Below are 23,841 nucleotides of genomic sequence, written 5' to 3' on the forward strand. Positions count from 1 at the left end.
TATTGTCCTGAGTGGGAGCAATGCTGAGTGCAATTATTCTTAAGTTTTTACGTTTCATGTATTATGGCAGTCCACGTATACACGGATTTGTGCCGTTTTTCATTGATTCCAGTGTGCATGAATAAGATAGTCAAATATGATGGCAACGACCAACTATATTGTACATGGATGTTGTCTTCGGGTGTATCCCGTGATTGCCTCCGATGAGACCAAGGGAACAAGCACAGTCTCCCACCGGACAATATGTTGCAGCACTTACTGTACATAGCCTACCACAGCCTACCACAGCCTACCGCATTACCACTGCACATTACCAGACCTACCGAATACGGGATGGTCCAACACATCACCAAACCATATCCTCTGTTCAGATCCATCCATTTGTCGGGGGCAGTCAACAGAAACCGCAACTGCATCGGACGCAAGACCCCATCCCACACCCCAGCGTACACACGCACATTCTTGGACATTGTCAAACCAGGTCTGATTTATCCCCACGGAACCAGATCGCCGGAGATGAGAAAACATATAACGAGAGCTAACCAGCGATAAAACACGTCATAACAGGTGACTTGAATCGAACAGATCGAACACAAACAATATCGAAAATGGGGAATGAGGTTAAGGGCGATATTTCAAGGTAATCAGCATACGCGAGCCCGCGCCGACAGGTGATCCTTTAAACCACTCGGAGTCATACATCGCAAACTTTTTCGATCAAATCCTCCGAAAGCCGAGATATTTCCATCAGGCCGGTACAATTACATGATCTGATCCTGAGAAATGGGAGCCGTGGGCTCCTGACCCTCCATCGCGTCCGCGGGAGGGCCACCCACATTCAGGTACTTGACAAAGGTGATGCCCAGGGGACGACCACCATACTGATAGCCTGTAAACTTGGCTGCGTGAGGAGTCAGTAAAGAGACCAGCCCTTCATGCAATGGCCTGAACATACCGATAGCAGTTTCAGCAGTGTCCGCACTGTCGAACTGAACCACACCGGTGCCACGGGAGCGACCATTGGGCTCATACTGAATTTCGGCGCGATCAACCTTGCCGATGGTGGAGAACAAGTCGACGAGGTCCTCGTGGCAGGTAGACCAGGGCAGCTATATCCGGATGAGTCACCAATACTCTTGACGAAGTCAGGGTTCAACTTACGTTGCGCACGTAGATGACGGGGCTCTTCTCGCCGCCGGAAGTGGCGAAGTCAGTGAAGGGGTTGGGAGGAACCGAAGCGACGCCCTCGAAGCCGGGGCCGCCGGGAGGACCGCCAGGGCCGCCGTAGCCAGGACCGCCCCCGTAGCCGCCGCGACCACCAAAGCCGCCGCCGAAACCACCACGACCGCCAAAGCCACCGCGGCCTCCGAAACCGCCGCCGAAACCACCACGACCTCCGAAGCCACCGCGGCCCCCAAAGCCGGGACCGGCACCAGCAAAGCGGTCCTCACGGACCTCCAAGGGCCGACCTTGCCAGTCGTAGCCGTTGAACTGCTGAATGGCATTGCGAGCGTCCTCAGGGGACTCGAACGCGACAATACCGGAGCCCTTGGGCCGACCGGTGGCGTCAGTGTGAACATCGGCACGAATAACCGCACCTTGTTGAGCTACAGAATTAGCTGCTGTCCGAGCAGAACTCACGCAAGCGGCCCTTAAAGGGCGCCGCGCCCTTTCGTTTAGAGTGACTTACCGGCTTGACGGAACAAGTCCTTCAGATCTTGCCAACCCACGTTGAACGGAAGCTAGACATCCCACCATCAATTCTCCGTCATTTTTATTGCTTTCAGTGACCGCACTTACGTTGGACACGAAGAGCTGACGACCTCCAGCACCACCAGCACCACCGCCGCCGCCAAATCCACCACCGAAACCGCCGCGGCCGGCACCGCCAAAGTCGCCACGCGAAGGTCCGCCGGTGAAACGCGGCTCGGGTTCACGATCCTACGGCCATCCCATCAGTCGGCAATTATTGATAGCTGAAGCCGAGTCATGACCTACCTCACGAACGTAGACAAGACGGCCCATCAGGTTCTGGTTGCTAAGGGTGTTGACCGCATTTTGCGCTTGATCCCTGGTCGCGTATTCCACAATCCTATCCGAAGAGTCAGCAGGCGTTCCGACAAGATCATTGAGCGCCAGGAGGTCCTTACCCGCATCCCTACAGTATCCCGGACGGCCAGGCCCAGCCCGTCAACCCAAACAGTCCATAACAAGCAAACCAACGAGAGGGGGAAGGGAAGGGGAGAGTCCAGGAATAACAACAAGGGCAGAAAAAAAAACCAGCCACACTACGCATTGGCGCCCACCTTCGACATTCCATTGGGAAGAAGCAAGACATCGGCAAAGATAACTTCTCCAGCTGTAGACACGCAACGCGGGTGAATCCCCCTCCAAAGTCAGCCCTCAAATTCGATAGCGACGACACGAGCGAACCAGACGCTCGAGACGATGTGACCCTGCTCACCCTGTCTCATAAAATCCTTGAGGTGATGCCACTTGACATCGTAGGAAAGGTTGCCCACATAGACCCGACGGTCTTGCTGAGACGATTCGCGGACGGCTTGCATCATTTGTTCTTTGTGAACAGCGCGTTCTTCGTATGACCGAGCCGGAGGCGGGTAGCTGCTGCGCCCACCGTAACCAGAAGATGAATGACCACCAGAAGGGCCTTGGGCCGCACTCATAGGCGAGCGGGAACGACGATCGGAACGGCGGAAGTCGTCACGACTGCGTGAGCGACTGCGAGGAGAGTAGGAACGACGGGTGCGTCGGGGGCTACGGGAACGGCGACGGGGAGAACGGGACCTCTCGCGCTGGGCGTGGTCAGTATCGTCAAAGGCGGGTGGAGACATTGACGAGGAGCGAGAATTGAGCGCGCCGCAGGTAAGACCGGGCACGGACGGAGGGGAGAAAAGACGTGCGGAAGGAAAGGGAAAATTAGGGGAAAGGAGGTGGAGAATGTGCGCGCAAGGTCCCTAATCAGAATTGGGACAGGAATGTAGGAGGAGGAGATGAGTGTTGGGTGTGGGATGAATTGAAAGGATAAAAGATGGGACGGGTAACAGAAGATGGGAATGAGTTGGGAAGAGTTGAAGGGAAGAGAGGAGTCGGGAAGCAGCAAAGCAGCGAACAGCAGCAGCAGCAGCAGCGGCAGCAGAGGGGGAGGGAGGGATTGGTCCGAGTTGCCGGGCTGGTAAGATAGGTAGTCAGGTGACTCTCGGACCCGGTGCGGGCCAGACTCGACTGGGAATCAAGCAGCACAACTCAAAAAGGACCTTGCGGAACAGTGGGGGAGGCGACCCGTAATGGAGTATGGTGAAAGAAAAGAGAAAGCAAGACTTGAGATCCCAGCTGAAGGCAAAGAAAGACAACGAGGATCGGTAGGCAGGTAGGTAGGCAGGTAGGTAGGCAGGTAGGAAGGCAGAGATAAGAGAAGACAAGACAAAAGCCCTGGTCGCGAGACTGAAGCATGAGAGAAGCAGACGATAAAGTGGTCGGTGCGTCTTGCCCCAGGCGGAGAAGAGGAGCCAGCAGCAGCCAGCAGCAGCCACCGGCACCACCAGAGCAGCAGCAAAAAGAGGAAGGCTACAACCGCCCGGGTGGGGACCCGGTGGTTCATCTCCTCCTGCTGCTGCTCCTCCTCCTCTCCCATACCTTAGTACTCACTCTCTCGTTCGCAGTGCCTGCCTCCCTCTTCTCTAGCTCTGCCCTTTGCCTCGATTCCTGTCCAGGATGAAGGAGCGAAGGATCATAGGGGAAAAAGTAGTCGTTTCGCTACACAACACAAAGCAGTAACAAGGAAACACAATCGAAGAAAATCCCACACTTACTTGGTGAGGTCGATACACGTCGGCTGCACACCGGATCTAGATGGTAAGCCACCAAGCCAATGGTCGGGGTTTAAACAGACAAAGGAACCATCCAGGGATTACCAGGCTAGGAAGATTGAAGACGAGAAAAGGGAAGTGAGAACTGATTGAAATGGGAAGCAAGTGAGGTAAGAAGTAGAGGAGAAGGAGAAGGAGAGGGGAACGATGGGGAAAGGAAAGATGGAGATGGGAATGTGAAGAGGGAGAGAGGGGAGGAGAGGAGAGGGAGGAGAGGGTAGAATCAGTAATCAACCGAAGAAAGGCGAGACCAACACTTAAAACTAAGGAAGAGAAGAGCGAGAGAGCGAGCAAGAGATAAAGGAGGGTGACGGCGGGGGGGGGGGGGTTTGGGTTGGGTTGGGAAAAGGGAACGAACACTCGTTGGTTGGCAGACGGAAACGATGGTGGTAGTGGTAGTGGTAGTAATCGTAAGGTGGTAAGGTAAGGTAGGTAGTAGGTAGGTAGGTAGGTAGTAGGTAGTAGCAGTAGAATGGAAGGAAGAGTAGAAGCAGTGAGAGCAAGAGCAGCAGTAGGAGCACAATAACACCCATCAGCCAGCAACCACCAGCAACCACCACCACCACCAGTAGCAGCAGCAAGCCAGCAAGCAAGCAGTCAGTCAACAATCACTCATGGTTCCAGGCGGCCCGTGTCTGTCTCTCCTCAACCTGCAGGATCACAGTAATGTGATTGGCCTCGTTGGTTCCCCTTCTTCCCGCTGCCCGCTTCCTCTTGTCACCCTGACTGACAGCTTCAGAGACAACCTGGAACCTGACATGGTCGCCATGCCAGCCAGCAATTGAAGTGAACTGATAAGAGACATGAACGAGGGTGGCATAGACGCCACAGCCTTCGTCCTTCTCTCCAATTGTGTATCATTGGCTTCTTGTGTCTCTTACTCGGGCAAGTGCTCGACTGGACGGCGTCTACAGGGGAGAGGGCATTGAGGATGCACCAGACATGAACGTGCAGTCACCGGACTGGCTCATCTGGAGGGGAGGATGACAAAGTACTATCCACGGAGGGAGAGGTGATGAGGGAGATTCAATGAGGCAGGAAACGAAAAGCAAGGCAAGTAGGACGAGACGAGAGACAATCGAAAGACGAACCCACCCATGATGGTTTCTAGATAATCAATTGTGAAGTCGGCAGCAAACAAACGGTCAGAGTAGGGGAGGGAGGGAAAAGGGCAGAAGATAAAAGGTGTGTGAGTGGAAAGGGAGGCGGATGAGTGGATGGGAGAAGAGGACGTGGAATGCAGATGCGGATGATGACAGGATGAGTGGGCGGGGGTCGAAGGAACGGAGGGAAAAGGTAAGATGAAAGGGACATCGCTAGTCGGAAGTAGTCTGAAATAGTCCGTTAGTTTCGACAGTAATGACTGCGAGAATGATCTATAAACTAGTCCCTACGTGACTGGACACTACCCTTACTACCAGTGCATAAACAGGATCACTAGAAGAAGAGATCAGTCAGATCGATCAGATCTATTTAACAATGGTTGTTATTGAGAGACTGTTAGCTCCACTACAGCAAAAATCCCAATTATAGTAGAACCAACCACTGCCAATGGTCATTGAGGGGGGAGATCTTCAGGTACCACAGAGCTAGTTACCTGGACCAACAACCTACGAGATGTATATTCATAAGATTCTGGGACTGAGTGCAGGTATTGAGGTAGTGGAGCATTGACTTTCTTAATTACCGTCAATATACTATTTCCCTGACTTTCCTCTAGTAGGTGGTGGACGAAGTACTGTACTTTACTGTCTGCGTAGGAGGCATTCTGACTACTTCTTAATAGCATAATCCAGCTCTAGTACCAGACACTAATACGAACAATAAAGTCAACAATTCAATCCGAGTATTTCCAAATGCACCCACATGGTCAACATCAACCACAGACCAATCCCACTGCAGTTAAACCATTCAGTGGTTCACCCCGGCACCAGCGAGTCTGGCACTGCAGGCAATCTTGGCTCCGCTCAGGCCACCGCTTAACAAATTCCTCCCGCCGACATCCCGACTTTCTTTCAACCCCCATCACCACTGCAAATCTCTCCTTCTCTACCTTCACCTCTAACTCTCTTCAACCCTCTCCTTTACAGCCATAAAAAACACCTCCCTGAACCATGACCCGACCAACCTCCCTCCTCGCCCTCACCCGGAGAGGACTCTCCCACGCCTCCTCCCCGCGCGCCGCCCTCTCCCTCGCTCCCCGAACCCATCTCCGCCAGCCCAAGCCCCAATCGCAAATCCACACCACCACCACCACCACCACCACCAACCCCCGACAAAACAACCTCACAATCACCTCTCGAACAACCCCGTCCCGCCCCAATCGTCTGTCTCCCTCCACGCGCACCTACCACTCCGACCACCACCCCACCCAACCCCACGACTACACCAACTCGCAAACCACCATCCTCTCCGCCGCCCTCCACCACGTCCCCACGCACGGCTTCTCCCGCAACGCCCTCACCCTGGGTGCCCGCGACGCCGGCTTCCTGGATGTCTCCGTGCAGCTCCTCCCCCGCGGCGAATTCGACCTGATCCTCTTCTGGCTCGCCAGCCGCCGCGGCCTCCTGCGCTCCAAGGTCGAATCCGATGGCCTGTTCTCGGCCGGCCCCGTGCTCTCCGTCGACGACAAGATCCAGATCCTGTTGATGGAGCGCTTGCGCATGAACGCCGAGGTCAAGGATCAATGGCAGGATGTGAGTATTTCCCCCAACCCCCTTGAACTCCCAGCCAGAGAGTAAACACGCACGCACACACACACGCAAATGAACAACAACGATGCTAACACATTCTATTCTGCGAAACCAGGCATTGGCAGTCATGTCCCTCGGAGAAAACATCCCCCTCTCCCTTTCGGAACTGCACGCCCTGGCGGACGATATCCTCAACCTGGCGGGTGACAAGTCCGTCGACGCCTCGTGGTACTCGAAGCGCATGGCGGTGGCGGCGGTGTACGCGGCCTCGGACTTCGTGATGACCCGCGACACGAGTGCCGGGCTGCGCGAGACGGAGGAGTTCGTGGCGCGTCGGTGGGCGGATGCCCGCGCTGTCGGGGATAAGCTCACGGGGGTGAGGGAGTGCCTGGGATTTATGGGGTCGACGGCGGTGGGGTTGGGACGGAGTTGGGGGTTGAAGATATAAGAAAGAGAAAACAGGGGAGTCTGGTATCATATTTAATTATCTTTTTAGATCTTGTTCATCGAGAGCATTCGCCGCTTGTATACTGTTCTAGGGTTTGGATATGTGATTTACAAGATATTATACACGATAGGGGATATATTTCCGAAATCTTTCTATACATGACCCTTGACGCTGCTAGGTTCGTCGTTGGGGCTTGTTCATCTGCTCTCGGCGCCTCAGCTCTTCGACCCGCGCTTTCACCTTGGCGACCCACCCGTCGTCGTCGTACAGGGCCCGGAAGGCCTTGCGGTTCGGCGCCAGATCCCACCACGTCTCGCGGCCGACGCGCACTTTCTCTGCCGGGTTCCGCGGCCGAGGGAGCGATCCGATATTCCGTTTCCAGTGCGCCTTGAGATCGCGCGTGCGCTGGGTGGCGATCGAGCCCAGGATCCGCACCGTGCGAGCATCCGGCTCCACGCCGGTGACGTCCATCTCCTGCATGAGGGCGACCACGGCCGGCAGATCCTGGCACCCGCGCCAGTAGAAGTAGATCAGCTCGTTGTAGAGCCCGGTCGAGCCGCCCAGCACGGCGGACGTGGGGCCCATCAGGCGGATAGTGGACCGGAACTGGCCGATCAGCGGCGACGCCGGGGAGTGCAGGTTCAGCAGGCGGAAGGCGGCCAGGAGCATCTTGGGGTATAGTTCGGCGACGACCGAGGAGACGGGCACGCCCTCGGGGAGAACCAATTTGTACGCACTCTCCCCTTGAAGCTCGATGTCCTCCTCATTGATTGTCGCTGCCTCTCCCTCCTGCTGTCCTTCCCCGTTCGCGGCCGTCGAAGTCTCAGTTTCCTGCGGCTCACTGAGCTCCTCATACTCCACCTCCACCTCAGCGCCCCAAGGATCATCTTCCACCTCCGCTGGTTCCTCCGGCGCGAAGAACATGTCGTCAGATTCATCCTTGAGCACCTCCGTCTCGTCCGCGTTCGTGTCGGAATGCTGCATCCCCACATCCGTCTCCAAAACACGAACGAGCGGAAAGACCATCTCGCGACAAGCATCCCAGAGCCTCCTGTCCCCATGCTTCCCCTTGACCGCCCTCAGCAGCGCCGTCTCGATCACATGGCTCTCGCGCAGCACCACCGCCTCCACCGCCCGCTCCGTCGAGACAAGGTTCCGCGTGAGCCAGTCCGTCAGCTGCGCGTTGATGAAATCCCCTCTCTTCAGCCGCAACTCGATGAACTCCGTCAGCGAGGAACTCGCCGGCAACGCCGCCGGGTCGTCACCCCCGGCATGGTACGAGGTCGAGTACGGGGTCACTAGGGAAGATTGGCCCCGCTTCTCCAATTTTTGCTGTTCTTGCCGCTGCTGCCGGACCTTGCGCTCTTTCAGATCTTGGAGGACGGACTCGAAGATGGCGGAGATCTGTGACATTTCGTGGAGGTCGTCTTCGGTGGGTTCGTTGGCGGCGGCAGGTTGAGATTGAGGTTGTTCGGTTTCGGAGGGAGAGGATGAATCCGGGAAAGCAACGCCAGGCGCTGAGGGTTGGGGCGGCGGCGGTGGCCATGCGGACAATGTGGGTAACGCGCTATTGGGCTTGAGATCGGCTCCGGCGCCAAGGGCCTCGAGCATCTCGCCAAAGGCTTGTTTCTCGCTGTTCGTCATCATCGTCAAGGCGCGGGGAGGGGGTTTGAGCCGGTTTAAGGATGATTGCGCTGGGGCAGCGATGGAGGATACAGAGGCGGCCTTGCGCTTAAGGAAGCTGCGGCGTCCGGGCCGGGGTGCTGGTGGTGTGCTTTCTTGTGCTGAAGGGTCAGGTTTGGAGTATTCTGTGTTGTCATTTTGTTCCTGTGATTGTTCCTGTGACTGCTGTTGTTGTTGCGCCTCGGTTGAAATCATAATTGACTGAATCTGTTGACGCTGGAGCTGCCGGTGCTGATATCGCAATTTGGGCACCGCGGCGAGCGTGCGAGTCTGATAGAGGAATGGAACGGAGGAGTTGCGAGTCGCTCGGGCCAGAGCCAGCCAGGCGCGAGCGTTGCGAGCACTCATCATGCTCTTCCTGCAGTGTGTATATAACACTAATGCAAAAGGCGGTGGTGGGAGAGAATCAGAAGGCGAAAATAAGAACCCCCAGGCTTGCGGACCAAAAATTCTATGGAATAAACTTCCGCGGAGGATTTGAAATTATTTCACTTTTGCCATTGCCGCCGCCCGGTCAATTAAAGTCACGTGCCCACGCGGCGGGTCCAGACGCGCCGCTTTCTCCAGCAAATGCATCGCTCTTCAAAGCTTCTTTCTTACGTGTGCCACTCACCCCGTCTTGTCTCCTCTTGTCTGATTTTCTAGCCTTTGATCTGTCCTTCGTTAATCATCGATACCTAAAAGTACCATCCTTAAAGAAACAATGGGCGAGGAGATTTCCGACTTCGAAAAGCAGCGTCTGGCCAACATCGCCGAACGCGATGCGCTCCTCAAGAAGCTCTCCCTGGAGGCGCAGTCCTCGGGGCTCTTCCCGCCTAAGATGCAGCCTTCCAGTACCCCTTCATCGCGGGATCAGTCCGCTCGCGCGAAGAAGAAAACGCCCGTGAAGCGCGTCAAACAGGAGGAGGCGTCGCCGGTGCCGCGCAGGATGTCGTCGCGACTGAGGGGCATCGCGGCGGAAAGCGAGGTTGCGAAGCGGAAAGCGGAGGAGGTGGATGCGGCGCTGCAGGCGGCGGAGCGGGCGAAGCGCGTGCGCAAGTCGGACGCCTTCTCGTTCAATGAGATGGTGGTGTACGGGCAGAAGCTGTCGGGGGATAGTTTGATCGGGGTGGATGTGGTCACCAAGGGTGTAGCGATGCCGTACCAGCGCACATTTGACGAGGATGATATCGAGCAGACGACGGATAAAGACCTAAAAGCATTGAGGGAGGAGATGAGCGGATTGAAGCTGTGGGATGCATGGGAGCCCAACCGTCTGTTTACCCTCACCCCCCAAATTTTGAGACTTCTATACTAATCACAACGTCCACAACAGGCATCAAACTCACCCCGGAAAGAATTTACACTATGGCCTTCCACCCCACTGAGACGAAGCCGCTTCTCTTTGCTGGCGACAAATTGGGCCACATCGGCATCCTTGACGCATCGCAAGAACGGAACAACGCGATCAAGGCCGAGGAGTCCGGCGACGAGGACGAGGACGATGAGGACCCCGACCCCAGCTTCACCACCCTCAAACCGCACACTCGCACCATCAGCTCCATCTACATCCACCTTTCCACCCCAACCCGCATCTACACCGCCAGCTACGACAGCAGCATCCGCGCGACCGACCTCGAGAAGTCCACCAGCGTCGAGCAATACGCCCCCGAATCCACCTCCGACGATGTACCCATCTCGGGCCTTGATATGGCCACCGACGACCCGCACGTCCTCTATTGGACAACCCTCGACGGTGAATTTGGGCGCTACGACACGCGTCTCGAGCGCTCGAAGCCGCAGTCCGTGACCACCTGGCGTCTCGCCGAGAAGAAGATCGGAGGGTTCTCCCTCTACCCCGCGCGACCCCATTACTTTGCAACTGCCTCGCTCGATCGGTCCATGCGCCTCTGGGATCTCCGCATGCTGCAAGCCCCCACCAAAGCTGCTGGACGGTCCACCCGACGCCAGGTACAAGAAGATGACGTTGAGCAGCCCTCTTGGGTTCCCGTCGGCGAGCACTACAGTCGACTCTCCGTGTCGCATGCTGCCTTCAACAGTGCCGGTCAAATTGCCACTTCCTCGTACGACGACACCATCAAGATCTACGATCTCAGCGGCCCCAAGGGAATCAACACGTGGGACAAAGGCCACACACTCTCTGAAGACGAGTTGAAGCCCCAGACGGTCGTCAGGCACAACTGCCAGACGGGACGATGGGTGACCATGTATGTTTCCCCAAAACAAACAATACCCTCACTATCGCTGGAAGGACCCATATGCTGACAATATCCCAAGCCTTCGCCCCCAGTGGCAACAGAACCCCCAGTCCCCCATCCAGCGCTTCTGCATTGGCAACATGAACCGCTTTGTCGATGTCTACAGCGCCTCCGGGGATCAACTGGCTCAGCTCGGCGGCGAGGGCATCACGGCTGTCCCCGCGGTGGCGGTCTTCCATCGGAGTAAGAACTGGGTGGCGGGCGGTACGGCAAGCGGGAAGATCTGCTTGTGGATGTAGTAGAGTGATGTGAAACGATTCAGGCGAAGGGAAGCGTGTCTCGTTCTGAGGTGATTCTGGTTTATACGTTGGCGGCGGCGGCTCTTGTTGGATGTACTGTAGATCTGTAAATAGTCGTGTTAGCATATTCGGATTTTGTAAGCGGGATTAAGCTTTGGCAGGGCAGTCAGTGGCTTCCAGTAGATAGGCTCGTGAAGAGCATTCTCAATTGCACTTTCCAATACTTTCCACAAGTACAAAGTCAATACCCTAGCGAACTGAAAGCTGACTGGTAACTTAGGTTATCAACGGCTATCACTCGCGTCGGCAAACCCCCGCACCGAAATGCGGAGAAGATAAGCGGAGGCGCGGGTCGGATGTCTGTATGTACTTTGTCCGGGACAGATTGCCGACTCACTCATTCCTGTGCACGTCCGCAGATGCCTAGGAATCTAGAAGTCTCGATGAGCTTGATTGAAGTCGTCACCTGAGTGTCAGATTGCCGCGTCCTGACTGCTCAGGGCTCTAATGACCATGGATTCGACTAGTACTGCAGAGAGGCGGAGAAGACGGCGGCGCGTTGCAGATGTGGATCGAAAGAGAGCACCACGAGCGTGAGAGCCAATGGTCATTGTACACGCTTTACCGATTGAGTGCGTACTGACAAGCTGACAGGTGCACTCTATGCAAGAGAAGGAAAAGCAAATGCATCCCAGCAAGGGGTAACCCTCGTATGGATGCACACCACAAATGTCAGCGATGTACGCTCAGGAATTTAGATTGTAAATTCGAGAAGTATGAAACCTAATTATTTTCTCTCATCAAATCTGGGCTACGCGACTGACTGCTAACTGCTAGAGGAGACTCGCCAGGGACTGAATCGTCGCTTACCCAAGTCCCAGCGCAATCCCCGAGCGCAGCCATCGATTCTACAAGACGGTTGCCAGATCATGCATCGATTGATCACTCCGAACTTTTATCCCCAGCCTCTGTTCTGTCGCAGGGTCTATCGACACACGTCATTGCAGATCAGTCGAAGCGAGTTCTGTGGCCCAATTTCCTATCTCGGCTTCGAGAAGCGTTCTCGCTCGGCCCCCATCATGCTCCGGAAGAACGGGAGATGGTCGCGATGCAGGCGGTATGATCCTACGCTGCAACGCAGCGGATATCTGTGTGACTGATTATCTCAAGAGAATAATTCAACCAAAAAGGCTACATCCCTCCGAACTATCAAGATTACAAGCAGCCATCGATGCGTTCCCTCCCCGTCCAGTGGCCGACTTCCTGCTCCACGTCTTCATGAAGCACGCCACCGATGTTTTTTTCTATTTCGATCAAGCTCAGATGCTCGCCGACGTTGATGAGTTCTATACGGACTTAGACTCACCTTTGAGATTTGATTCAGCCTTCGTCTGCCTTGCCATGGCCACCTTCGCTCTGGGGAGTCAGTGGACACCGCTGGAGAAGCCCGCAGGATTCGAGCCTAGCCTACTACCCAAAGAGAATGTAGAGCTCGGACATAGATTTGCGGCTCATGCTAAGACCCTCATACCGGATATCATCGAACGCTCATGCTTGAAATCCGTTCAAGCCCCATTTGTCCTGGGAGTTTATTTCATGCCTGCAAGTGCGATTGGGACATCCTACGTTTATCTGGGACTGGCATTACGAAAAGCTCTAGCATGCGATCTGCATCTCAACTCAGAAGATCTGTCCATGACCGAGCGAGATATAGAAGTGAGATGTCGTCTTTGGTGGTCTATTTATGCGCTGGAACGGTGCGTGGCTCGTGCTCCAAGGCCCTCCCTATCTCTACTGGCATTTCTGCTAAGTCGGTCAAAGTTGTACCACTGTAAAGCTGAACCGGCCTCGCTCAACTGATACCCGAATAATCACGGCGGCATACCCGTCTCAGAACGCCGTCCTTGACCGAGCTCAATCGTTCGAGAACCTCGACTGCCAGCTGGCTTACGTTCGCTTGGTCAGAATACTTGACGAAATCGCCGGTCCTGCGTATGCTACATTCCCTCACATGAGGAAGTCAACTATACTGACATACTCTAGTGATGGATTACCCAGCTCAGCAGACATATCCCAATCAACATGGAAAGATGACCTCAAAGCATGGAAGCGATCACTTCCCCCCAACCTGAAACTCGACCAGATCCCTCCAAGCAGCTGGAAGTATCGAGCCATAGCCCATCTGTACCTGAACTACTACTATGCAATGATCACGATGGGCAAAGTCGCCTTGGTAACTTTGGCTAGGACCAAGTTGAAACCGCCCGCTGATTGCGACGCACCGGAGATCAGCGACAAGGTCAAGAGCCTGGCCAATGGCTGCACAAAAGCCGCGAGGAAGATTCTACGCCTCTTCGAGAGCCTGACGCGACATCGAGTCATCACCAGGTTCTCGTTCACCGATTTCCAGGGCTGCAGCATCGCAACTATCGTTACCCTGGTCTCAGGGATCTTGGAACGCGATTCGGGGTATGATAGTCGGGTGGAGCTGGGATTCAACTGTCTGCGGAAGATGGCCACAGGGAATATGACCGCCAAATTGGGTGTGAGCTTTGTTGAAGCGGTGCAATCGATCACAAATGAAGCTGCGAGCAAGTTGCAACAACGGGACAATCCTGCCATGTCTCGAGGGGCTCCAACCCTGGATGTGCATTTGGGCTACAACCAGTGGCTGGAGTGGTTCGCCGTACAAGAAGACTCCAAAAGTCGCGAATCTTGTGGGATTGGGCCACGAGAAGAAGTCCCTTCGAGAGGAGATAGTAGAGACCGGGATGCGGAGTCATGGTTGGCAGTACCGGCCACCTGGCAAACACCGATGGAGCAACACATCCCAGAGGCAACATCCATTCCTGAGGGTTATTCGATTCCGTCTTCGGGATCTTCTTGTCCGCTTTTGCCAAATGACTTTTTCTCCGGCCTACACAACGATGAGCAGTCGTTCTTGATGGGGCTAACTGGACTAGATGCTCTAGGCGATGCTGTTGACTCCGTGTGTTGTTCTGCCTAGACATACCGCCTAGCGGGACCATCTTCTTCTTCCTTCTTATATCTAGTCTAGATAGTTTCCTCAACAATAATAGGAATAAATTAATCATAAGAGAGAAAGCAGCTTCTATAATAGTAGTATATTTTAAATTATATCTCTAAATATTAATTTTTTTGCTTCTAGACCCTTCGATAAAGCTTAATAGTATAGAGATTACTTCTATTATCAGCAGTATCTTTCTTTCTACAGCACCTACTACACATAATATTAAGTATTAAAAGTTAAGTATCGAATATTAGATATTAAGTAATAAGTATTAAGCCGACTATTTATCTTTTATTCTATACTTTTTACCTCGTTTTTTTTTGTATTTACAATAGATCTTATGTCTTGGGTTTCTAGATTAAATATCTGCTTATATATATTAAGATATACAGCGTATTAAGCTAGACCACGAGATTACTTTCTTTATATATATTTTTTTAAGCAACTTTATTTTACAGTTTAATTATAATACTATTAATTGTACTATTTATATTCTGCGTATAACTATATTAATATTAAATATTTCTAAATATTTATATTCTTCAGACTAAGATATTAACTGGTTAGTTCTGAATAAAATAGTTCGGGAGTTTTATTATATTATAAATTATTTATTAAATATACTATATTTTTAGTAATAGTTATAAGACTAAATATCTGACTAAATACAACCGAAAGAATTAGAGAAACTGCTCGAATATACTATTTTTAGATTTATAAATAAAATATCTAGTATTATAAATATATTTTTTAAGCCATCTAAACAAAAATAATAAATATTATAAATTTTTATTATATATAAACCTAAATTATTACCAACTAGAGTATATTAATCTTGTACTATTAATATAAAAAATATAAATACTGCTAGATGTATTTTCTTTTTTTCTTAGATATTTATACTATATAAATTGGATTTTATTTATTAGTTTTTTACTATTTCTATTATAAAATTAGAAATAGTACTGCTGGTAAGTATTATTATATTTATTTTAATATTTATATTTATATTTTTAATTTTAATATTTGTATCTTTCCCGAATATAAAAACTAATTTATTAAATCTACTGTTAACTAAGATTATTTTGACTTTATTTATTATATTACTAGCTGGATAGTTTACTGCTAAAAAGTTCTGGATTTTTAATTTGCTGACTGATAGACTTTATTTTTTAGATATATTTAGTTTATTAAATGTCCGTTTGTATACCTCTATTATTTTAGACTTTTTTTTATCTAAAAATAAAATAAAAGATATTCTGTTTATTACTTTTTTTTCTATTTTCTTTAAAAATAGTCTCTTAAATATTTTTAAAATATTATCTTCTATTTCTGTATTACTAAATTATATATTTATATTTATTTCTATTATTTTTATACTATAATACAAACTGTTTTGTAAAGTCGATCCGAATAAATAAATTATAGCTATTTAAAAATCAGATTTCCAGCAGCTACTGCTTGTAATTAATAATTTAATTAAATAAATAACTAGTATTATAAAATAAGTAGTAGATATTAAGTAATATATTAATACTTCTTTACTATATAAGAATTTTTTTTTATTTATTAATCTATTCGTTAACCTACCGGCTGCCAACTAGATTGTTTATAGTCAAGTATTAAAACCGAAGAAGATTAGATTCTTTTATTTAAATATAAAAGAAGAATTAAATTTAAAATAAATAAAAAATATTATATGATTTAAAAATGTTAATATATTTATCAACAGAGTTAATAATATTATATATTATTATAAAAAGGCTGTAGTTAAAGTTAATATTTAGAAATATTTATATAGAGTTGTACTTAATTAGTATCTATTCTTATCCGATTATTAGAAAAATATATATATACAACTTCTTATTTTTACCGGAATTTTTAAGAAATTAAAGCTTTATTTTAAATTAAATTTTATTTAAGTTTTAAATTATTTTTAAGACGGTAGCTAGTATAGCTAGACTAAAATTTAAAATAGTAAGTCTATTTAGACTTTTATTTAGAATATTATTTATAATTATTAAGTATCTTTAATTACCGAGTTATATAACTAAATATCTGTTATATAAACTTGTTTATATTCTAATCTTATTTTTAATATTAATCAGTTTATTCTAGTAACTAATATAGTTGATTTCTTAGATAAACTGAATATTAAGATAATATTTTAATAATATAAATCAGATTTTAAGTAAGAGTTTTATAAAAAATATTAGAAAACTAATTTTAGTAAGAATTAATACTCTAATAATTAGAATTTTAACTTTATTTTTAATACTAATTTTAATTTTAATTACAGATTTGGTTTTTATCGTAAACACGGATGCGGATATGGATTCGGATATAATTAAAACTATAATTAAAATAATAATTAGAATAATAATTTTAACTAGAATAATAACTTTAACTGAAACAACTCTAATTATAAGAATAATACTAATAATAATTATAATAATAATACTAATAAATATTTTTTTTAGAACTACTAGAATTTTTAAATATAGTAGCCACGCCCAGACTAGTTGCTACTAGCAGACTGTTTATAAAATAAAATAAAAAATAATAATAATAATAAAAATAGAAATAAACAGTTTTAGAATTATTAATTTTAATAAGCTTATTAGGCGTCGGTCTAAAACGAAGTATTTATTAATATTTAGTAGTATATTAGATATACTGTTATTATTAACTCTATTCTGCCGAATAATAGATATAATAAATAGTATAAGAATAATAAAAGATATAATAGATATAATAGATACAACAAATATAATTATAATAACTATAATAATTATAATAGTAATAATAGATATAAAATATATAAAAATATTTAGTATAAAGATTATAATTAATATAATTATATTACTTACGAGAATAAAAATAATTATATATATTTTATTTTTCTATATATTAAGAAAGAGAAAATAGTTATAATATATAATAAATATTTCGCGATTTTTATATTACGAAACTAGTTATATAAGTATATATTATATAGTATAGAGATATATATAGCAGAAAAAGATCTTTTTAAAATATTAGTACTAATATTTAAATTATAGAAGATATTCTATTTTTATATATTTTTTATTTTTTTTATATTTTCTATATCTTTTATATTTTATATATCTTTTATATTCTTTATATTCTTTGTTTTAAATATATTTTTTATACTTTTTGTTTTAAGTATATCTAACTGTTTATAAATATCTTTCAGACTATCTTATATTATAAAGCTTAATACTAAAAAGAAAATCAAATTTTTAATAAAAATAAAACCAGCTAAAGACTTTGTGTCTATAAATATCTTAGAAACTATATAAAATTTAATATTTATAAATATCTTAAAAACTTTACTTTTAGAATTATTATTTTTAGTATTAGTTAAGATATTTCTATTTCTATCTCCCGTATAAAAAGTTAAGTTAGAAGATATTTTAATTTCTATATAATATAAAAAGAATCTGGATATTAATATACTGTATATATAATAAAATACTACTATACTTACTGGTATAAATAAGACTAGTAATTTATATAAGATATATCTTAATATAAACTGTAGTTTTATATTAATTAATAAAGTATTTATATCTAGTATAAAAAATATAATATTTAGACCTATTAACAAGTCTATATATATTAATAATATTAGATCTTACTATATAGTAAAGAAGTATATTATTTTTAATATCTACTTTTTCTGCTTTTGATAAATTATTTTAGTATTATTTTAATATTCTATTAAGTATACAGTTGGACATATTACTATATAGATATTTATAATAAATAATCTAAAATTTACTGCAGATCTACTAATAGATATAGATATTATAAAACAAAAAGAAATCTTACTTAACTATAATTATTAGAAAGTATATTTTAAGAAATATAAAAATCTGCTGATAGATATAGAGGTTTAAATAAAAAAATATATTAATATTTTTATCTATTCGACTAAGTATATAATAATTCTATATAATTTAACTATAAGTATATTTATTAAAATTAAAGCAGATTTAGTTGACGACTATAACTACTTATTTAAACTAATAATTTTTAATAATAGTCTTATAGATTATATCTACTTAGTTAATATAAATTTTTTTTTATTTAAATTATAAATAAGAATATTAAAAATCTTATAATATTTTAAAATATTAGATTAGACAGTATTTATAATAACAACTATAATAGCTGCTACCGGACTGGGAATTATATATAAAATTTTATATAGTTTTTAATTAAAGTTAATTATATATACCAGAAAACTTAAAATAATTTTAAAGTATTAAATAATCTGTTTTTTAATAGATAATAATATTACTGTTTATACCAAGCCTTAAAATATAACTTTTATTATATATATATTAAAGACCAGCTTAATACTGCTAGTATAAATATATTTAATCTAAAAAATAAAGTTCTATTAAATATAAATAGTAAGACTAGTAAGCTATTTAATAATATTATTATTTATATAGATATTTTTAATATTATAAGACATCTTAAAAGAGTTCTTGCTTAATATAATATATAGACAGATTCTAATAGCTTTAATATCAGATTTATTAATATTTCTAAAAATTAGTAGCTTAATATTCCGATATAAAAAAAATAAAATTAAAACTAACTAAAATTATATATCTATAGGATCTCCAAAAAAGATTAAGATATTATAAATAAGATGTTTAATAATCTTTATATATAAAAAAAAATATTATATATAACTGGCTATATTCTAACAGTATATTCTATATTTATTATATAAAGAATAATTACCGATCTGTAAATCAGCTAGTAAATAATAAAAGAAAAAGTAGTAATTAATTTTTAAGATATAAATAGACTTATAATTTCCGATTTATATTTAATATTTATATCTAAGAATATTATTTAAATATTTATAGAATATATATATATTATTGTTATTAATATATATATATGCTTCTATTAATAACTAATTAAAAAAATAAATATAACCGTCTAATAGTTGTTATCTACTGCGGTTAAGAAATCTTCTATATAGTTATTATAGAATTTATTAATATAATATTTTATATATAATATTAAATAAATCTTAATTTATAAGAGTATAAAGTATTTTGCTATATATATATAGATAATCTAGTTATTATATTTATTAGTCTAAATCAGTATATTAAGTATTTTTATCTTATTTTTTAATATTTACAGCGTCTGAATATAAAGCTGGAACTATATAAAATATTCGTCGGTTTTTTTTTTGTCCAGCTATTTAATTAAAAAGTCGATGGCCTAGAACTTATAATATTAGAAAATAAGCTTGCTGCTATATATAGTTTTAAATTTTTAAAAATATTTATTTTTTTTAAGTATTATTTAAGGCTTATTAGCTATCTAAAATACTATATTTTTTACTATATAAAATATATACAACTATTTTAAAAGTATAAAATATAATTATTTAAGTAATTTTTTAGTAATAAGAGCCGCAGTCGCGATGCTTATATAATTACTACTATTTAGAATATTATATAATAGAAATTAGACTTATTTACCAATTTATAAAGTAAGTTTAATAAAAATATTATATTAGTATACTACTGTTTCGAATATTAATTATACATTAATCTTAATATATCCAGAAAAGGATATAGTATAGTACTATACTATATATTTATAAATAATATCTATAAAGATTTTTTTAAACTATTTTCTTAAATATAAATATTATTAATTATATTTTTAAGCCGGATTTTAATTTTTATAAAGTATAATTACTGGCTAACCGAGCTTAAAGTTTTCTGTTTAGTATAGATAATTAAAAAAATATATATTATAATTAAAGCTGTTTATATACTTTCTATTATTTATATTAATTATATTAGTACTATTGGTCTTGTATAGAAAATTATATTTAATATAATAGTATTTGAATAGTTAAATCTATATCTAGTATATATCTTTTAGTTTATTTAGTAATACTATTTAGTAATATATTATTATTTAAATAAAATAAATAATCTTACTGATACTTTAAGCTGTCTACTGTTTAAAAATATTTTTTATATATTTTTTAATCTCGACGAACTAATTAACTTGAACTATATTATAATTAATATTATAAATATATTTAATACTTTAAATATACTGTTTATTATATAAGATATATTGTCTTATACTAGATTAATATATGTTTATAAAATCTAGATATTTAAAATATCCGGTCTCGAGATTTTAAAAAAATTTAAAAATAAGTTGTATTAAGAGTATTCTAATAATAACTGTATTATATAAATTATCTAAATTTTATAGACTAATTCTGATATAAAGCTATTATATTTTATAAAAAATAGTATTCTTTATATATTTAAATATATTATATAAATAAGATCCGAAGATGTTAAAGATTTACTAGATCTAATTATAGCCGAAAACAGATAGATTTATATATTTAGACTAATAGTCTAAAATATTTTTATTATAATTTATAATAATTAAAGTTATTAAAGATTAGATAAATATCTTTAAGTACTAGACGGACTAGCTATTTATTAAGATAGATATTTATTTAGATAGTATATTAAATACTGCTCTTCTTATCTAATAAATAAAATATATTAATATAAGTTTTATAAAAATCTCTAACTAATTATTTCTTCTGCTATTTTTTTTTATACTATTATTATAGATTTTATTATTAGTCTACTATCTATTCGAAATATATCTACTGAAAAAGTAATAGATGTTAATATAGATAAATATAACTAGTTAATAATATTTATTAATAAATTTATTAAATATATTAGTCTAGTACTAGATAATACTAAATAGTCTGTAGAATAATAGATATAATATCTAGTACTATACTTATGTAAAGGGAAAAGGTCAGTTAGGTATAGAATAGTAGCAGTCTATTGATTTCAAGACTAATCCTTACTATCCGAAGGTCTAGTAAGGTTCTGGGAGTTAAATACTAAAGAGAATTGGAGTTATTAACGTCACAACTGTTATATAAAAAAGATGTAAGAAACTTGTAGGCAGCCCGCTAGAATATCAAAAGTTATTTATAATAATTAGACTTCTTTTTTTATACGGCTGTTTTTAGTAATGTATAGATAGTATAATACTGCTGTCTCGCCTGCTATTCTAACCAATTTAATATAGGTAGTAGCAGAGAGTAGTACTGCCGCGGGACTAGATTAAGTTTAGACTAGTATTTTTTAAGTTAATACTATTCTACTTTAAAAATATAATATTTCTTTATATATAATAATAACAATACGATTATGTTTTATAAACTTTTCTACTATTTTTTAATTTTACTGTTGCTACTTTACTTTATCTATATTTTACTTGCGTTTCGGTGTTATTAAGTATTAATTTCTGTTTTATTTTAACTGTCGGGATAGTAAGTATAAATTTATATTTTAATACTGCTAAGACACTAACGAGTAGTTATAATTTTATTAACGAATTAAAATATTTTTAAGATCTATTTACCGTCTTTTAATAGAGGTCTTTTTTTATCCTACTGTTATATTCTGTCTGAAATACCTCAGAACTTTAGTTAAGAACTATATTATAAAGTCTAATATATAGTTTAAGCCTAACTATTATTTTAATATTATTTTTTTAGTAAAATACCGGCAGTACGCCGCGCAGAAATTTAATTATATTCTGATAGATTCTCTATTCTATTATTTAAATACAACTAATTATTAATTAAACAGCGACGGGAATACTGGAAAATATATTTAATTTAATAAAAATTCTATATTGGACTGCGTATTTTTAGAATATTAAATAAAAAAACATCTGGAATCTAGTATTTTACATATCTGTCGGCGAATTTACTACTGCGCTTGTAGTAAAATTTACTAATATAGAAAAGACCTATAGAATCAAGTACCACGTCTCTACTGTAATTAAAAAAATAATAGTAGTAAATAGCTAGCCCATTCCAGCAAGAATTTATTAATATTTTAGTAGAAACACACCGCCGTATATTATAATTTTATTATTAAGCGTTGTATTCTTGCTGTATATATAAACAAAAACTTCAAGTACCTTCGTCTTCTTTCTAGTAATGCGGGCTATTTACTCTAGTAATTTATAATTTTGATATTTTTAAACAATATTATTCAGAAGGTAATATATTTGTATATTAATAAACAGAAAAATAAAAAGCATTTTATTTAGAAGCTCCGCGACTTTTTTCTAGTAGCTATTATTTGTAGTCTATAGTAGGATTATTTTACTAATATTTTTAGTATATCTTGATATTTTTATACTGTTATAATACCGCTTATTTTTATCCCGTCGAATACAGTCCGGGTTTAATATTTTTATAACTATTAAGTCTAAACTTGTAAATATAAATAATACTAATATATTATACAACTCTACTGTATTTATTTTATTATAATCTTAATAACTGTTGTATACACATTTGTGTTAGGAATATTTTATTATTATTTTATTTATATACCGGTTTTAAGTCTTATAATACTGTAGTTTATTTTTTAAACTAATAAATCTTTTACTAAATATTCGCCAAGTTGTTTGTAGGTAGTTATTAATTATATTCTAAGAACTACTCTTACTATTTAATTAAGTAAAACTATTTTTTATAGTAATATAAACTATCTAATACTTGTTCTATCTCCCATTCTTTATTATTATCTAAGTCTGGTATTAGTAAAGTTTTAGAAATATTTTTTTTAACTTTCCAAGATTTCAGCAGAGCGATATAAAAGATATTATATAACTAAGTATATTTATTAGAAAGATATAAACAAAATATTTATTTTTCTATAGTTTTTAGAATTTTAAAAAGCCCTATAAATTTTGGGACTAATTTTTAAGAGGTTTTCTTAAATTTAATATTTATAGTAGATAGTTTAATCAAATCTTCTTATTTAAAAATATAGGCTATTTTATTATTTTATTTAAAAGATAGAGTACCGCAACAGCTATTATAATAAGTCGATTGGTTTTTACTTACTTTTTACTAGTTTTTTTTTAATTTTTTTTATAAAGTATTTAGTTTCTCTAGTCTTTCTAATATTAACGGTACTTCTATTTTTATAAGATTATTCTTAATTCGAAGTCTAAACTTAAAAGAATAATCTATTAGAATTTTAAAAGAAATTATTTTTATAAAAATATTTGGATAACTATTATATACAAATTCTACCTTATTTAATAAATTTATTTAGTAGTTTTAATACTTGGTTATAAAATAGTACAGATAATATTTAAAAACTTAATTAGCTTTTTCTGTTTAACTATTAGTTTATAGATAAAATACAGTTAATAATTATTTCTTAATCTTAATTTAGTAGTAAAAATTAAACTAAAATTAACTTGTAAATACAGAGTCTCTATCTGTAACTATACTATAAAAAATTTTATATTTTAGTTTAATTTCTTAATAAAATAGTTTGGTTAGTTCTTCTGCTCGAATTATATATAATACTGCTATAAAACGGTTTATTTTTATAAAACAATTAATAATTACTAATATTAAATTTATTTAATAACTCTGATAGTATAGTTCGGATAGTCCTATAATAAAATCTATAATAATTTCGGCTTATAGTCTTAATAGAATTAGT

The 23,841-nt window shown here is 40.4% G+C and overlaps 5 protein-coding genes across 5 annotated transcripts; 3 read left to right on the forward strand and 2 right to left on the reverse strand.

The window, feature by feature from the left end:
* Nucleotides 1–761: 761 nt before the first annotated feature.
* BO95DRAFT_362191 (RNP domain protein) lies at nt 762–2,684 on the reverse strand (the record flags this gene model as incomplete). The annotated part of the gene is made up of 8 exons (XM_025582569.1): nt 762–901; nt 956–1,109; nt 1,162–1,607; nt 1,691–1,742; nt 1,801–1,941; nt 1,999–2,092; nt 2,293–2,359; nt 2,465–2,684. The coding sequence occupies 8 exons, from the start codon at nt 2,682–2,684 to the stop codon at nt 762–764; spliced, it is 1,314 nt and encodes a 437-aa protein (XP_025442566.1).
* A 3,231-nt stretch (nt 2,685–5,915) lies between these two features.
* On the forward strand, nt 5,916–7,161 carry BO95DRAFT_442430 (uncharacterized protein). The gene is made up of 2 exons (XM_025586422.1): nt 5,916–6,583; nt 6,696–7,161. The coding sequence occupies exons 1-2, from the start codon at nt 6,002–6,004 to the stop codon at nt 7,026–7,028; spliced, it is 915 nt and encodes a 304-aa protein (XP_025442567.1). The 5' UTR covers nt 5,916–6,001; the 3' UTR covers nt 7,029–7,161.
* On the reverse strand, nt 7,154–9,143 carry BO95DRAFT_442432 (uncharacterized protein). The gene has a single exon (XM_025586423.1). It carries the CDS (start codon nt 9,060–9,062, stop codon nt 7,203–7,205), a length of 1,860 nt encoding a protein of 619 aa, XP_025442568.1. The 5' UTR covers nt 9,063–9,143; the 3' UTR covers nt 7,154–7,202.
* A 184-nt stretch (nt 9,144–9,327) lies between these two features.
* BO95DRAFT_473277 (WD domain protein) lies at nt 9,328–11,437 on the forward strand. Its single transcript, XM_025589715.1, has 3 exons — nt 9,328–9,964; nt 10,027–10,918; nt 10,989–11,437. Exons 1-3 carry the CDS (start codon nt 9,415–9,417, stop codon nt 11,206–11,208), a joined length of 1,662 nt encoding a protein of 553 aa, XP_025442569.1. The 5' UTR covers nt 9,328–9,414; the 3' UTR covers nt 11,209–11,437.
* A 127-nt stretch (nt 11,438–11,564) lies between these two features.
* Nucleotides 11,565–14,215, forward strand: BO95DRAFT_452917 (fungal specific transcription factor domain-containing protein; the record flags this gene model as incomplete). The annotated part of the gene is made up of 5 exons (XM_025588182.1): nt 11,565–11,574; nt 12,216–12,325; nt 12,379–12,965; nt 13,030–13,200; nt 13,252–14,215. The coding sequence occupies 5 exons, from the start codon at nt 11,565–11,567 to the stop codon at nt 14,213–14,215; spliced, it is 1,842 nt and encodes a 613-aa protein (XP_025442570.1).
* Between the last annotated feature and the right edge of the window lie 9,626 nt (nt 14,216–23,841).

This window comes from Aspergillus brunneoviolaceus (genome assembly GCF_003184695.1).
Source record: "Aspergillus brunneoviolaceus CBS 621.78 unplaced genomic scaffold BO95scaffold_31, whole genome shotgun sequence".
In the NCBI taxonomy this organism is placed as follows: Eukaryota; Fungi; Ascomycota; class Eurotiomycetes; order Eurotiales; family Aspergillaceae; genus Aspergillus; species Aspergillus brunneoviolaceus.

Coding starts and splice junctions, on each gene's coding strand:
- BO95DRAFT_442430 (XM_025586422.1), top strand. CDS start 6,002: ATGACCCGACCAACCTCCCTCCTCGCCCTCACCCGGAGAGGACTCTCC. Junction 6,584..6,695: donor TCAAGGATCAATGGCAGGAT/GTGAGTATTTCC, acceptor CTGCGAAACCAG/GCATTGGCAGTCATGTCCCT.
- BO95DRAFT_442432 (XM_025586423.1), bottom strand. CDS start 9,062: ATGATGAGTGCTCGCAACGCTCGCGCCTGGCTGGCTCTGGCCCGAGCG.
- BO95DRAFT_473277 (XM_025589715.1), top strand. CDS start 9,415: ATGGGCGAGGAGATTTCCGACTTCGAAAAGCAGCGTCTGGCCAACATC. Junction 9,965..10,026: donor GGATGCATGGGAGCCCAACC/GTCTGTTTACCC, acceptor CGTCCACAACAG/GCATCAAACTCACCCCGGAA. Junction 10,919..10,988: donor ACGGGACGATGGGTGACCAT/GTATGTTTCCCC, acceptor CAATATCCCAAG/CCTTCGCCCCCAGTGGCAAC.